The 17,233-nt window shown below is 45.7% G+C and overlaps 1 protein-coding gene across 1 annotated transcript in view; it reads left to right on the top strand.

The window, feature by feature from the left end:
- The first annotated feature begins 1,062 nt into the window (after positions 1–1,062).
- The window catches only part of LOC126334637 (calpain-9-like), a 977,125-nt gene continuing 960,954 nt past the window's right edge, over positions 1,063–17,233 (top strand). The window contains exon 1 of the mRNA XM_049997074.1: positions 1,063–1,726. Coding sequence (XP_049853031.1) covers positions 1,624–1,726 — 103 coding nt within the window. The 5' untranslated portion in view covers positions 1,063–1,623. The remainder of the gene's footprint in view (positions 1,727–17,233) is intronic.

The raw sequence follows: 17,233 nt of genomic DNA, 5'->3' as shown, positions 1-17,233 counted from the left end.
CTTTTACAAGAAACTGTGAACATATTGGTGCTCTTCTTTCGGTATCTTGGTTCACTATGGGGTGAGGAGCACTGAATGTTAATGAGATATTTGCGATTGTACACGTTGGGGGAGGGGGTGGGGGACAGAAGAAGAGGTAAAAGAGAGGTACTTGTCCTATAAAAAAAAAAAAAAATTGTTCTGAGCACTATGGGACTTAACTTCTGAGGTCATCAGTCCACTAGAACTTAGAACTACTTAAACCTAACTAACCTAAGGACATCACAAACATCCATGCCCGAGGCAGGATTCGAACCTGCGACCGTAGTGGTCGCGCTGCTCCAGACTGTAGCGCCTAGAACCGCTCAGCCATTCCGGCCGGCACTTGTTCTATCAAATAATTTTTTAAAAATTATAAAGTTTCTCCTTTCAGTTGCAAGAGGGGAATATGTATCTTTTCTAATGTGCATGTTTAAAAAAGTTTAAGCTCAGCAGTATTTTCAATGTATGAAGCTATTTTGTTTCCTGTTTAGATTTCCTTTCGTTGAAAACGACTGTAATCTAATGACTGCCAACAGTTGGATACTTACACGTGTAAATTAGTTCACATTTCCAGTGACGATGTCAAACGAAAAGAAATAAATAAATAAAAGAAACGAGTTAATTGTAAGGGGGTTGGGGTAAGTTTCGTTAGGAAAATGGATCAAGTAAACATAGTTACTTGAATGTAAAATTTCCGAAGCTTGCAGCATTTTCTCATACTGATCTACGTTTGTTTCGACAGAATTCAGCAATACAAAACTATGATCTTCATTTGTAGCTATACGATAGAAAGAAAATCTTTCATTTAAATAAAACTGCAGAATCCAAAACAATACCGAACATTTTGTCCAAAAATAAGAGATGTGTAGTGATAAGCACTCCCAGGCGTTTCTGCCTGTAACAGACCTGGCGTTAGCCGTGCCTAGCTGACGTGACGTCACCAACAAGCGGCGGTGTTGGCCGTACTCTGGCCTGGACAGGTGGTGCTGCCTCCTGGTGCGCGCTGCGGGAACGCGCGGCTGCTGCCGTGAAGGCGCAGCGGTCCGCGCCAGTCGCTCTCTGGCGGCAGCGCGGGCAAGTCGGCGGGCGGACGCGGACCGCGGCACGCGACCCCAGCACCCACTGCGGCACGGCCGGCGCTAACACAGGCACCGAAGCGCGGGCGCGCTCCGCGACTGCGACAGGGCGGTCGACACGCGTTGGACGGAACCGTATCGATCGCAGGTGCCGGCGTGCTCGATTCTGCATTTGTTTACATTGAGGATACAGCCGGTGTGAAGGCTCACGATAAGACTGGTGTTTTAAAGTGTCATTAAGCGTTTTTCATTTGACCCTGCGTCTTGCGCAGTTGTGTTTGCTAACGACCTTCACTCTGAGAAGTAATGTTTTTGTGCTAATTTAGGCTACCAGTTCCCGCAAAATCGCCGTTCACCTGAGAGTGATTGGCGACGTACCAGTAGGAAAGGAAATTAGCTGGTGCTGTAGAGCTGTGTTGTCTTTCCGAGTTCTTGTTGTCGTTCCGAGACGAGATCAGCCGGGCGGAAGTGATCTGCGCAAGAGGCGGTGACCGGAACATGAAGCTGTGCGCTGTCGGCGCCTGAGATGCAGCCACAGCAGAGCACGTCCAACATGAGGAACAGCCACCACCACAACCACAACCACCACCATGCCAACGGACATCTCAAGACCAACGGACACATCCCGAGTAAGTACCCAGAGCTCTTCCTCCTCGCCCCGGTTGTAGCTTTCTGCTCTAGTTGACCACTCCGCAGACTTCTCGTGGACGCATTTCAGTGTTTGTACTGCGAAGGAGTTGGTTAAGGATTCGGAGGTCGACTACGCATGAAAATGGAATGGCACCAAGAGCGGGGCATACTTCACACGAAACCCTTGTAGCTAAGGTAGGTCTACGCTGATATTCCGACGCCACTGCGTCGGAACCGTAAGCTTTCATTCCCGCGTTTTGGTTTTAGAAATGCTTCCCTAGAAGCTCCCAACGAGGACAGGATCTACTGTCATTTGTTTCAGTTTAGGCGCACCACACTTTTCTGACAGTACGATCCTATCCTGCTCTCTCTCTGTTTAGTAGCACAGCCAACATCGTCGACAATGCACGTGAGATTTTATAGTCTTCTCCTATCCCTCCAGTATTTCCGACTATGGGTCCTTTTACTGTTAGCTGGATGTGTTAGCAGTTGCTCAGTTAACCTCTACCGTCTCCAGGTGGGTTCGAATATGATAGTGCTCCCCCCCCCCCCCCCCCTTCCCCAGTTCTTGGCTGTGGTGATGAATTCATCTCCTGCGTAGCCCGAGGTGTGTTTTATTTTAAGTGCATCAGACTTTACTGACGGTGTGATCCTATCCCGCTCTCTCCCTGCTTTGTATTACAGCCAAACATCATCGACAATACACATCAAATTTTATAGTCGACTGCACATGAAAATGGAATGCTTAGCTAGTGTTATAAATGCCAGCAAGAGCGGGATATATTTTATATGAAATCCTAGTAAAACTCTTTGTTTCCATATTTTTGTGAGGGATAATATGGACAGAAGCAAGAAAAAATTCTCAAGTAAACATTGGCTCTAAATTGGATACCTGAAGCTCAATGAGCACAGTACGCTGCTGATGTTTCGTTGCAGTCTCCAGGAGACATCTCAAAAGATACTTCGGCAATGGCCGCCAGTTGTTTATGTATCGTTGGAGATAACTGCCGCAATTGGCAACGAAACGTTGGAATATAGTTTTACACTTCGAACAAACCTATTAGACTGGAAATATTAGTTGAAGAAAAATTTGATTGTGAATTGGTGAAGCTAACGAACCTTAAAACGAAACAAAGGACGTGGTAACATAGGAAACTGTAGCGTAATCCTAGGTCTACGTTTTTTCCATATTTAACTCTGTTTTCATTATAGAGGATGTCCCACGAGGTGTGCTCAATATTTAGGAATACAACATAAACGATCCTTCCAAGCAATAAAGTCTTGTAAACAGAGGCTCTAAAATGCATATTTTAAGAGCTACGATCAATTGTCCATCTTCGATACTGTGAAATAAAGCTCTTTGCTTTCCATATTTAGGGAAGAGGTAATATGGACCAAAACAAGAAAAAATTCTCAAGGAAACGTAGGCTCTAAACTGGACACCTCAAGAGGCATGAGCACTTATTCCGTAGAAGAGATGTGTTTCACAGCAGCGAAGATGAGCAAGTGCTCATAGATCTTAAGATACGCATTTTAGACGCCATGTTACTAGGCTTTTTGGTGTCGAATGATCATTCTTGTTATATCCGTGAATACACGCTAATTCTCCTGCGACAGCCTGCATTTGGTTAAAACTGCACAGTGAATTCAGAAAAGCTGTACTACGTAACCGATATAAACGCCAACGTGTTCTTTGGAGTACACTGTCGTTGCATAAATAACTATAGATTAATTACAAAAAAAATGCAAGGGGGGGGGGCGAAGAGTAGGCAGTAAATGTTGCGCAAATCTTCGTCACCTGGCTCTCAACGGACATTGACATGGACGAGCTGACGCTACAGGACGAAGAGTTCCAGCAGCTGGAATGCCAGCTGGTCTCGGACAGGACGTCCACTCGCGCAGAGTGTTTATGACGAGTTAAGGAGGGCCCGGCGAGTGTCCTCCCGGCCCCCCGCACGGCTGCTCTCGCCTTGCGTAACCCATTGAGCGGCGACCCTTAGGCTTACGGGACCGCGCGCCGGTACCAGGGTACCCAGCACCGGCTCAGCTCGGCACGGCGCAGCCAGGGTCACACAGCGGGCTGCGCCGCCTGACCCACTTCCGCAGTCCGTCTTCCCGGCCGCCACCCGCACTTAACATCAGCGCTCTTCTTCACCGCTTTTGCGGCAGCAAAGAACCTAACAAGCACGAAATATCACTGATCGGCCAGATCTACAAATAATCATTTCTGGCGCGATAAAACTGATACTAGGACGTACAGAACGACGACACAAGCCACATCACGAAAGAAAAAGTTTTCAAAATGCTTCAAATGGCTGTGAGCACTATGGGACTTAACATCTCAGGTCCCCTAGAACTTAGAGCTACTTAAACCTAACTAACCTAAGGACATAACACACATCCATGCCCGACGCAGGATTCGAACCTGCGACCGTTATCAGCCGCGTAGTTCCGGATTGAAGCGCCTAGAACCGGTCGACCAAAAATTTTCACAAAATTGGCATTACAGATAACCGAAAAATGAGACTGAAGAGTTCGCCACAGAAATCAAGCGTCAAAAAAATTTTAAGATGATTAAGTGACAAAAATATACTGAAGCGCCAAAGAAATTGGTAAAGGCATGCGTATTCAAATACAGAGATATGTAAACAGGCAGAATACGGCGCTGCTGTCGGCAATGTCTGTATAAGACAATAAGTGCCTGGTGCAGTTGTTAGATCGGTTACTGCTGTTACAATGGCAGATTTCAAGATTTAAGTGCTTTGAACGTGGCCTTACAGCCAGCGCTTGGCCGATGGGACCCAGCATCACCGAGGTAGCGACGAAGCGGCGATCTTCTCATACGACCGTTCCACGAGTGTACCGTGAATATCAGGAATCCGGTAAAACGTCAAATGTCGGACATAGCTGCGGCCGGATAAAGATCCTGTAAGAACGGGACCAGCGACGACTGAAGAGAATCGTTCAACGTGACAGAATTGCAACCCTTCCGAAAATTGCTGCAGATTTCAACAAGCGTCAGCATGCGAACCAGTCAACGAAGCATCATCGATGTACCCTTGATGACTGCACGACACAAAGCTTTACGCCTCTCCTGGGCCCGTCAACACCGACATTAAACTATTGATGACTGGAAACATGTTGCCTGGTCTAACGAGTCTCGCTTCAAATTGTACCGAGCGGATACGTCATGAATCCATGGACCCTGCATGTGTGCAAGGGACTGTAATGGCTTGAGGCGGGTGCAGTTGGAGTGATGTGGGACCCCTGACACGTCTGGAATACTGTTCAAATGTGTGTGAAGTCTTATAGCACTTAACTGCTAAGGTCATCAGTCCCTAAACGTACACACTACGTAAACTTATGGATTTATGAATAGCCCTGCATGTCATCAATTCCCTCCAGCACTATCTGAGATGCTACTCGAGTACATGCCACGTCGTGTTACGGCAGTTCTGCGTGCTCGCGGGGGTCCTAGCTGATATTAAACAGGTGTACCAGTTTCTTTGGCTCTTCAGTTTAAGCATCGAACAGTATTGGAACTCTGACCCCTGCTTTTGACCGCCATTGCTCTATCAACTGCACTGGCTCAGCAAGGTCAGCATATCTCACAAATTGCCTCAAACGTTTGTCTTACTGCCGTCTTCTCCTCAGCCTCTCCGAATTCCATCAGCACGTTTCCACGATACTGCAGATCGTATGCTGGGTGATAGTGTGCTGATGCTACAAACTTTGAGGAATGATGATAAGTGTCTGGTGCAGTTGTTAGATCGGTTACTGCTGCTACAATGGCAGATTTCAAGATTTAAGTGACTTTGAACGTGGCCTTACAGCCAGCGCTTGACCGATGGGACCCAGCATCCCCGAGGTAGCGACGAAATACATGTACCGGCACTGTTCTACATAAGACCAAAACAAGAAAAAATTATCTAGCAAATGTGGACGTTAAAATCCATACCTTAGGAATGGTGAAGGGTAAATGTCAGTTTGAAGTAAGAGACCGTGATCTGGAAACGACCGAGTCGAAAGTTATAAGAGAAAATCGTCGTGATACTTCTGTCAGCGGAATACATGTAGCGGTACCGTTGTTGTTAAGATTTTAAGGTAGGCAACTTTCAGAGGTGGTAGTATGGACGAAAAAAGGAAAAGAAGCCCAGTAAACGTGGGCTGTAATATGCATACCTCAAGACCTATGAACAGTTGTTCACCTTCGCAGCTCCTAAACACATCTCTTGTACTGAACAAATGCCCATAGCTCTTGAGGTATGAATTTTGACGTCCACATTTGCTAGATATTTTTTTCTTGTTTTGGTCTTATGAAGAACAGTGCCGGTACATGTACTTTATTCTCAGATGTATCACAAAGATTTTGGCTTACAGCTTTCGAGTCAGTCGTTTCCGGATCAGTGTCCCTAACTTCAAATTGATAAATTTACCCTTCTCCGTAGTATCTGGGAGTATGTATCATCATCTTGGGATCACCCTGTGTAGTAGTGATCTCGGTTCTCCACAGCGCCACGGTTGTTAGTGATATGAAACTCTTCTAGTGGTAGTCGGAGTATACGCTGCATTGAATACTTAAAGTACTTTTAGTTACAAACTTGCTGCCAGGTTAAAATTGCGTCAGGGACCAGTGCCCAAATCGGGAACGTTGCCTTCCGCAGGAAATGCAGCTAGCAAAATGGTTCAAATGGCTCTGAGCACTATGGGACTTAACATCTATGGCCATCAGTCCCCTCGAACTTAGAACTACTTAAACCTAACTAACCTAAGGACATCACACAACACCCAGTCATCACGAGGCAGAGAAAATCCCTGACCCCGCCGGGAATCGAACCCGGGAACCCGGGCGCGGGAAGCGAGAACGCTACCGCAGGACCACGAGCTGCGGAATGTAGTTAGCAACTGAGCTACCTAGGCACGATTCCCGATCCGCCCTCAAAGCACCAATTTCGCTAAAACCTCTCTGCTACCTTATGAACTCAAGACAAGTATCTTTCATCGTTACGCTCTTGATAGGGTGAGACTATTTGAGTCGCTCCACCGAGTGAGGTGGCCCGGTGGTTAGCACACTGGACTACGATTCAAACTCACGTCCGACCATCCAGATTTAGGTTTTCCGTGGTTTCCCTAAATCGCTCCAGGCAATCGCCGTGATGGTTCCTTTCCTAACCTTGATGCAATCCGAGCTTGCTCTCCGTCCCTAATGACCTCGGTGCCAACGGGACTTCAAAACCAATCTTTCTTCATTCCGGTTGTTGGTCGACTTTCTGGCTGTGTGTGGACGACGCTGTTAGGGTGCGGGTGGTCAGCGCATCGCTCTCCCGGCCGGACACAACTGGAGCCACTTTTTTTCTCCGACTAACTGCTGCGTCACTAAAGAACCCACCAAAGGAACCAAACCAGGGTGTGAGAACACCCGCAGCTTGGCAACTGGAGGACATCCAGCCCAAGGTTGTGACAGGGTTTTACAGAGAGTACTGTACTTCATTTGTTCCTTACTTACCTTGCATTTATCGCGAATCTCTTGCCCAACGTAAAGTCCCGAGCGACTGGAAAAAAGCGCAGGTGACGCCTGTATATAAGAAGGGTAGAAGGACGGATCCTCAAAATTACAGCCCAATGTCCTTAACATCGGTTTGTTGCAGTATTCTCGAACATATTCTCAGTTCGAATATAATAAATTTCCTTGAGACAGAGAAGTTGATGACCATGCATCAGCACGGCTTTAGAAAGCATCGCTCCTGCGAAACGCAACTCGCCCTTTTTTCACATGCTATATTGCGAACCGTGGATGAAGGGTATCAGATGGATGCCATATTCCTTGACTTCCGGAAAGTGCTTGACTCGGAGCCCCACTGCAGACTCCTAACTAAGGTACGAGCATATGGGATTGGTTCCCAAGTACGTGAGTGGCTCGAAGACTTCCTAAGTAATAGGACCCAGTACGTTGTCCTCGGTGGTGAGTGTTCATCGGGGGGTGAGGGTATCATCCGGAGTGCCTCAGGGAAGTGTGGTAGGTCCGCTGTTGTTTTCTGTCTACATAAATGATCTTTTGGATAGGGTAGATAGCAATGTGCGGCTGTTTGCTGATGACGCTGTGGTGTACGGGAAGGTGTCGTGGTTGAGTGACTGTAGGAGGATACAAGATGACTTGGAAAGGATTTGTGATTGGTGTTAAGAATGGCAGCTAACTCTAAATATAGATAAATGTAAATTAATGTAGATGAATAGGAAAAAGAATCCTGTAATGTTTGAATACTCCGTTAGTAGTGTAGCGCTTGACACAGTCACGTCGATTAAATATTTGGACGTAACGTTGCAGAGCGATATGAAGTGGGACAAGCATGTAATGGGAGTCGTGGGGAAGGCGGATAGTCGCCTTCGGTTCATTGGTAGAATTTTGGAAAGATGTGGTTCATCTGTAAAGGAGGCCGCTTATAAAACACTAATGCGACCTATTCTTGAGTACTGCTCGAGCGTTTAGGATCCCTATCAGGTCGGATTGAGGGGGACATAGAATCAGTTCAGAGGCGGGCGGCTAGATTTGTTACTGGTAGGTTTGATCATTACGCGAGTGTTACGGAAATGCTTGAGGAACTCGGGTGGGAGTCTCTAGAGGAAAGGAGACGTTCTTTTCGTGAATCGCTACTGAGGAAATTTTGAGAACCAGCATTTGAGGCTGACTGCAGTACAATTTTACTGCCGCCAACTTACATTTCGCGGAAAGACCACAAAGATAAGATAAGAGAGATTAGGGCTCCTACAGAGGCATATAGGCAGTCATTTTTCCCTCGTTCTGTTTGGGAGTGGAACAGGGAGAGAAGATGCTAGTTGTGGTACGAGGTACCCTCCGCCACGCACCGTATTGTGGATTGCGGAGTATGTGTGTAGATGTAGATGTAGGGTTATTCTGGTAACTGACACGGCTTCATATCCTGAAATTCTGAGACGGATTTAATTCGTGGTTCGCATTCAACAAATTATACATCTGCTTGGTACGCTAGTTGGCGGACGCAGAGCACATTATGGTCACTTTGCTTTTCAACTATCGAATAGCTCTTGGAGCTCGGTGTTGTTGTTGTGAAAGACGTGAGACCGTGCAGGGCAGCCTTGGGCCAGGAGTGGGTAGCGGCAACCGCAGTGCCGCAGTCTACAAGCCAGCGAAACTGCGGCGGTCCTCAGCAGTCGTGCAACGGGCCAGCCGTGCTGCTGCTGCCGGCGTCGGCGGCGCAGCCGACATTCCTGCAGACTCCTGCGGTGCTCGCTCCTGCACGCGGCGCTCCTGTAAAGGCCGGGTGTCAAGGCAGCCAGACACACGTCCACCGACTGCTCAAACCTGGAGACACGGCTAGTCGTCGTAGCTGTCTTGTCACGCCTCTGAGCGCAGCTAGAAAATCAACGTCTCCTTTTCTGCTACGTCTCCTGTTTACGTGTATGAAATAGTAGTAACTGCTGCCAGAAGCTTCTGGGGTTGGATTGCAAGAGCTTTCTGAGAGCAGTTACGTACTGCGAGTGGCAAAAAGACCGAAAACTGGGGAGGCCCCCAGGCAAGAATGCGGGAAGACCGGAAAGCGCGTTGTATAACGAAGAAAAGGCGACGAAGTTAGAACGCAGATACACAAAGGGCGCGGCACGGACTGTCGGAAAATGATGCTATTAGCATCTGGATAAGGAAGAAGGAAAATGTATTAGTGGTATCGCAACCTAAATTGGGTAAGTATGGATGAATCTGCTCGGAATTATTTGAGACCAATAGCTTATAAGAGGATTTCAGCTCTGTTCCTGCCATTTACGAGTCCAATCTCCTAGGCATAAAATCTGAGCCACAAGTGAAAGTTGTGGAACACAAACAGGTAGCGTGCGTCTGCAGACATAACGTCTGGTTTGCATCACACAACGTACCTCTGTTTATCTACTTGTTCTTTCCGTTGTATGGTCGAAAACTGACACTTTTTTAGACCGTGGCTGTGTAAAAAATACAGGTTAATTTTTACCAGGAATATTTGTGATATCGCCATCTTTCTATACATTTCTCAAGTGAAAACATGCACGCAAACAAATATGTGTTGAGATGTGGTCTATTTTATTTGTGTGCACAACGGTTGGTGCCCTGTGGCATGGACTGTCTTCCTATTGGCGATCATCGCTCATTTCTTATTGTTTATGATTGTGTCCTACATCAGACATTCAGTTTACGTTTGTGCTGGCATCACAGCAAGATAAGTGAGTGCACAGAGTATGAGCAAAGTAAACAGTGAAATGGAGTCCTATTGCTGCGCCACTAAAATGGCAGGTGTGGTATTCTACTATGGTTTAGCTACCTTCGTTAGTCGTATACGGTGAAGCACGTTCTCGACACCGTATTCAGTCTAAAATTAAGTCTAGCAGGTTGTTCCTGCGGCTACGGAGACAGGATCATTCGCAACAAAGGCAAGGAGTCGCCACAGACCTGCAACAGTCCGCGCGCTGTTGTTGTGACGAGAAGAATACGAGGAGTTGTTGTAAAGTGCTAGGCTTTGCCTAGAAAGAATAAAGCCAGAGTGTATATATTACCCATTTATTCGTTATATCCTCACCTGAGACTGATACACTTGGCACATCGTTGTCGGACGTGGAACTCCAGCTCGACGCGGCCACTTTGACGTATTCAGTGGCATGAAAACGGTTAACCCTCAGGCGTTTCCTCAAGTGCGGAAACACATAATAGTCCGAGTGGGCTAGTTCTAGCGAGCAGGTAGGATGGTTGACGAACTGGGTGCCCAGGATAGTCGATTTGATAGCCACAGTGTTGGCATGCAGTGAAAGAAAAACAATAACTTCATGACGGCCCGAATGAAGGAAAACTTGCTGACGACTCTGCCATCTCGGCTATAGCCTGTATCACAACAGATTATACGAATAGTGAACACCTGATATTTCCGCAGTTACACATTAAGATGTCGTGTTGGAAAGTGCGTACACTATCATTCTACGTGATCGATAGATCGCCGTCAAACACCTTGCTGCACAACTGACCTGTTGGCAGTGCTGACACACGCAGCCACCAGTTGGGGTACTCAACGGTGGGTACCAGCTGAGTTTCTCACCGTCTAACAGAAGACCACAAGGAGCAAAGAAGGACAGTCCGCGCGGAGTTGCTTGCGCGTTTGGAGGCTGATCGTGGCAATTATTTGTTGCACCAAGGTGTTGGCTCCTACGCCGGCCAGCACAGTGGTGCAACACGAGCACACGGGCCCTCCCAGTAAGGTGGCGTCAGGCCGTCACATTGAACGAAGTGGGGAGTAATATGGTGCATTGGAATCCTGAATTTAAAAAAAAAAAACCTACTTTCAGAAAAAATGTTGAATTTTTTACTGAACACCCATCGAATCCTAACGCAACGAACTACAGCACACTCGGTTGTGAACGGCACAGATTTGTCAGACAAATTGTAACTTAACATCTGCTAGAGGAGGCTGTGGAAATGATAGAATCATGTGAATGACTGAGCAAGACTCGTGGGCGAGTAGTGAAGCTGGTTTCAGCGCCCGCTGTGCATTGCCTCATATAGAATTTTTTTTTAAAAAATAGGTGTAGATAGGTAGCGACACAATGTAGTAAGCACAGCAGCTTCCGCTAGCAGCGCTTTTCGAAACAACTTTATTGTGACAAAGGTAGCAGGACATTCTATTCTAAGATCTCCCTTTCTTGCTTTACATAAATGTTTCAAAGTATTATGGACTATTTTTGGTGCCATTTGGGTTGGGGATACCTGTAACCTATCATTCTTATGAAGCATTTAAACATGCACGTGTGATTTAGAGAAGGAGACATGATTCGAATTGTATATTGCCTAATTACTGGAATGATATGGCCTTGTCTAAGCATCCAGGGTGTATTTATACGAGAACCAGAGGCAAGAACATTGAAAATTTTCAACTTAAGCAAAAGAATGCAGGAAAGATTGAATACTAACACGAAAAAGTGAAGCATTAAAGTTAGGGAGGAACAATGCATTTGAAGCTGACGGTGTTCTGCTACAGAAGGCATGCTGATATAATAGAAAAATAGCGGTAGAAACTACAAACTGTTTGCGATTTAACTGTCTCAGGCCTTTTCGCCAACTCAGGAAGTTAAACTTTGTCTGCTTATTTATCTAATTTCACAGAGAAAAAGCGACACTTGTTAAACAAAATAAACTCGCGGTTACCTTGCCCCTTTTGGAGGGGAAATGGGGCCTACAACACATCGCACTGGAGAACTATGACAGGAGAGCGCGGCTATGTGTTTTCTGTCCAACAAGGAGCACCCACAAAGTTGGATCTGATACGCAGAGGAATCGGACTTCCACGTTATCGAAGCCAGAACAGCTGCCTCTTCACTGAGGACTTATCATTGACTCCTGTGACATACTGCGCACTACTTTATTTCCGTACAAAAATGCCAATGTGTTCGTTACTGCGCTCGAGTATCGTCCGATTGCAGAGACTGGCAAACAACGCAGTTGTCGGTATTCTTTCAGTTTGTGTTGTTTGTCAACAGTAGGAATTAAAATGCGAAGAAAAAAAGCGCGGATTGTATTTTTTTAATAAAGACTGTCGGTGGACGATACTTGCAGAACGCAGTTACGCTCCTGCAGATACTTCCTTCGCAGGCGATAGCAGAAGGGGGGCGTGAAAGGCCGCGAGTCGGCAACAGGTGGCTGCAGCGGCGCAAGTAGAGCGCGACGGCCGGGCGGCCGCAGGCGCAGCGCGGCGCCACCGTCGCAGTCGGCGCACGCAGTCACGCACCTCACTGACGTAACGCACGTCGCCAACACTCGAGGCTCTCTGAGTGGTTGCCAAAAGGAGTACAGGAAACGCCACACCCTTACCTATCCGGCTGCAGTGAAAGCGATAACCTTTCGCACGCTTGATACCTCTCCTGGAAATAAGGCTCTAGCCTTAATTGCAAGTCGTAGAGTATGTCAGCGATGAGTGCGCTGAAAAGACGACGTATTCCTTAAAACAAATACGAACTGGTCGGTTCGAATTACAGTCGTAGGTAAAAGTTTCATCTCTAGCTTTTTTTTATTAAATTCTATTTTTGGTGTGAGAGCGGAGGGGTCATTGTTTCTTACTTTCTCCACCTCCCCCTCCCCTCCACCACTTCCTTATAATTTTTTATCATACCCATCTGTAACTGTCCACAGATGTTCTCGATTTTTTAATAACCAGAATAAACTGCATACAATCTTTTGATGTAAATATACACTGAAGAGCGAAAGAAACTGCTACACCTGCCTAATATCGTGTAGGGCCCCCGCGATCACGCAGAAGTACCACAACATGACGTGGCGTGGACTCGACTAATATCTGTAGTAGTGCTGGAGGGAGTGACACCATTAATCCTCTAGGACTGTCCATAAATCTGTAAGAATACGAGGGCGTGGAGATCTCTTCTAAGCAGCACGTTGCAAGGTATCCCAGAGATGTTCAGTAATGTTCACGTCTGTGGAGTTTCGTGGCCAGCGGAAGTGTTTAAACTCACAAGAGTGTTCCCGAAGCCTCTCTGCAGCAATTCTGGACATGTGGGGAGTCGCATTGTCCTACTGGAATTGCCCAAGTCCGTAGTAATGCGAAATGGACATGAATGGATGCAGGTAATCAGACAGGATACTTACGCACGTATCACCTGTCAGATTCGTATCTAGACGTATCAGGAGTCCCTTATCACTCCAACTGCACACGCCCCACACGATTACAGAGCCTCCACCAGATTGTGCAGCCCCTGCTGACACGCAGGATTCATGGACTCATGAGGCTGTCTTCATACCCGTACACGTCCATCGATACAATTTGAAACGAGACTCGTCCGACAAGGCAATATATTTCCAGTCATTAACAGTCCAATGTCGGGCCCAGACAAGACGTAAAGCTTTGTGTCGTGCATCCTTCGGCTCCGAAAGCCCATATCGATGATGTTTCGTTGAATGGTTCGCACACTGACACTTTCTGATGGCCCAGCATTGAAATCTGCAGCAGCAATTTGCAAAAGGGTTACTCTTCTGTCACATTGAACGATTCTCTTCAGTCGTCGACGACCCCGTTCTTGCAGGATCTTTTTCCGTCCGCAGCGATGTCGGAGATTTGGTGTTTTACCGGATTCCTGATATTCAGGGTACATTCGTGAAATAGTCCCCTCTTCATCGCTACCTCGGAGATGTTGTGTCTCATCGCTCGTGCGCCGACCATAACACCGCGTTCAAACTCACTTAAATCCTGATAACCTGTCATTGTAGCAGCAGCTATTTACATCTCTCTGTATTTGAAAACGCATGCCTATACCAGTTTCTTTGGCGCTTCAGTGTCACAATAACGATTTGTTTACATTAATCCTTGGCAAATAGCTTTAGAATAACTCCAACAAATAGCAATTAAGAAAAATTTACCATTTTAAAAATATTTGTCCGAAAATTTGAGGAGTTCTTGTACCAGGCAATTAATTTAAGACGTTCAACAGCAATAGTTAGTCTTTTTGGTAATTTTTTTTTTCCTAGTAGGCAGGCTCTTAGGCGAGAAACTGAGAAGTATTTTGGTTTAAACATGGCAATTTTCTAGTATTCCTCGCCGTTTTTGAGACTCTTTCTTTTCATACTATTTTACTTCATGAAAGTTACCTGATAAATTATTACATGTAAAAATATAAATGGTTTCACTAAAACATTTTTTTTGGAAGGGTGGAGAGGGAGGGGTGTAGGTTAGCAGAGGACGGGTAACCTTAGTGTGGATAATCTTGTTAATGTATTTGTTACATCTTGTAACATCTTGTAAGCGTTCTGCCAATAAAATGCAATCTTTGTTTTGACTTCCCCACAACATTATGTACGAATTCGTTAGAATTTAAGTTGTTCGTAATTGTTGTCCATGGTATTTAGCCGAATTGAGAGCCTTTAGATCTGTGTGATTTATCGTGTGACGGAATGCGACACCGTTGATAGTGATTCGCGTATGGACTCCGGGCTCTGTTGGAACCTGTTTAACGGATACCTCATGTGTACGATGTCACACTATTCATTACTTAGGGTCAATTTCCACTTTTCGCACTATATATCTTGCCCAAATCATTTTGCAGTTGATTTTGATCTTCTAGTGACTTCAGCAGTAGGTGAATGGCAGCATTGTCTGAAAAAAAAAACAACCGTAAGAGGACTTATCATATGCCTCCTAAATAATTTATACCGATTATCGTATCTTTTCTTTCATTACATATTTATGCATCAGAAGCAAGCAATATATTGTACTGTTAGTAGACCAAAATTTATTGCGCCTGCACATGGGGCGCTTCGGTCGGCTTATCGTGAGTTTCTGTCGTGATGTTACAGCAGGGCTCCACGAACCACTTGACAGTATATGCACAGTTGTCTTCAACCATCCACAATGCGACGTGATTTCCTTAGTCAGCGCCGTATTTGTTTAGTGTAACGCCACCACGTGTTTCCGACAACGGCCAGTGGAGGCAAAGTGCAATAAAATCGTGGACGGGTGGCAGTCTTGTCACAGTCACTCACACGATACCAACACATAACGGACACGCCATCCAAAACTTCGAGACACGTACTGATAGACCAACGTAGCTAACAGTTCAACAAGGAAGTTGTGGAAAGATTGACCTCAACGTACATTGAGTGTGAAGGCCGTACAAGACGAATCAGCACCTTAGAGACACTCTGGATGTGTTAGCACGCACCAGTGGACTTCTGTTACAGTCTACACTTCACTGATATTGACTGCCGGAGGCCGATGACGGGTCAGCTGTTAGGGTAATCCGTTTAGGTCCAGTTGCTGACATGTTTTGCGAATGTGAAGGACTGGAAATCCGCAGTAAGCATACTACTGCAAAGACCGCTAGGACGTTATATGGAGTAGGTATCTGCAGATATAGCACCAGTAGCGCAACCTCCGTCTATACAATTTTTGTGTGATAAGAGTGGGTGGCGCAGCAACAGCGTATTTTCGCTAATGCGTGAGCTCCGAAACATGTTCTGGAACTGGGCCTTCATTTGAATCCTGATAGACGGGCCTGTGACCATCGTTGCTGTCGAAATAATCTGCAGTCGGCGACAGTTGTGAAGCTTCGACCACCGTTCATAGCAATACTACCACTGAAGTGTAACATTCGTTATGTTTATCAAATAGATAAGAATATATATTGTGTTATCTTCAACTGAAAATAGCAGATGTATGAGACATCATCGCATATCCGTAAAATAAAAAAATACGGGCGTTTATCTACCTGTTCATATTTTCTTATGAGACATGTAATGTTTCCTGATTGCACATTTACCAACCTTACTTTTTACTGTTGTGCGATGCGTGCTGCATGTCTCATAACAAAAGCTGACTTCAAGCGTCTTCTGTATATGTAATATACAGAATATATTCTGAATATGTAAAAATCTGCGGTGATCGGAATAAATTTATTCGTTAGCCCGTAAGGAACAGGAAGAGAAGGCCTAGAACGAAATAGCGAAAGCAGAGGCAATGCAAATCAAGACCGGTAGGCTGGACTTGAAGTCGATTCTCCCGAATACAGTTTTATATTGTTTCCAGCGCGTCATTTTGATACGTAAGAGAAGTATGTATAAGTGTGGGACCAAACGCGGTGATGTAGTGTGTGAGAGAGTACTCGCATTTGTGAACTGCGAGATTCATAGCCTGGTCGACCAGTTCATGCTTTTGTATAAAAAGAGGAATGAGTCGCTTGGTGTCGTTCGGCAGCGAACTGGAAAGGGTATCTACTTTCATGCACTTTGGCTCCCGCAGTGCAGGTGTACAACTAGTTAAATACAGACGATGGTGATTAATGAATGTGGAATACAGTGTTGTCGATGTTACTGGTGTTGAAGAGAGAACATGAATCCCGACGCCGAGGTACTACCGACTTCTATTGTGGATGGCCAATTCGATGCTATCGAGCTTAAAATCCCGATGCATTCACCACGCACTAACGAGATGTTTAGGTTTTACGCAGAGCCACTGGCATACAATCTAGTGTTGTCTGACTTTTCGCTAACACCTGTGCTCCACTTGATGGTCAAATTCCGGTCATGAAAAGATCCTTCTACCCTCACAATTTAAAACATATTAGACTTATCACTCATCTATAAATTGAAGGTAAGTGTGTAACTATAATATTTTGTTTTGAGAACATCAGTGCACTACTACCCTTGAACGACATCGGCACAAAAGAGGGCGCTGATTAAATTTTCTGTCGTTTCTTCTGAATCATTTGAGGAGAACACCGAAATGATCCTTTCGATATGGTCAGGACAAATATTTTTTTCCAAGTGAGTTCGTCCTCTGTGCGTAGTGATTTCAGTGTCGGCGAGACGTTAAAATAAGAAAGGTGTCTTTCTTGTATTACACGAAACATTGCAGACAACATAAAGATTCCAAATTATTGATACTGATTATTCGTGCAACACACAAGATCGATTTCGGAAAATTCGTTCGACCACCTTATATATCTATGTTGATTCAGTA

Source organism: Schistocerca gregaria, chromosome 2 (assembly GCF_023897955.1).
Source record: "Schistocerca gregaria isolate iqSchGreg1 chromosome 2, iqSchGreg1.2, whole genome shotgun sequence".
Taxonomy (NCBI): domain Eukaryota; kingdom Metazoa; phylum Arthropoda; class Insecta; order Orthoptera; family Acrididae; genus Schistocerca; species Schistocerca gregaria.
This window is presented reverse-complemented; position numbering and strand designations above follow the sequence as displayed.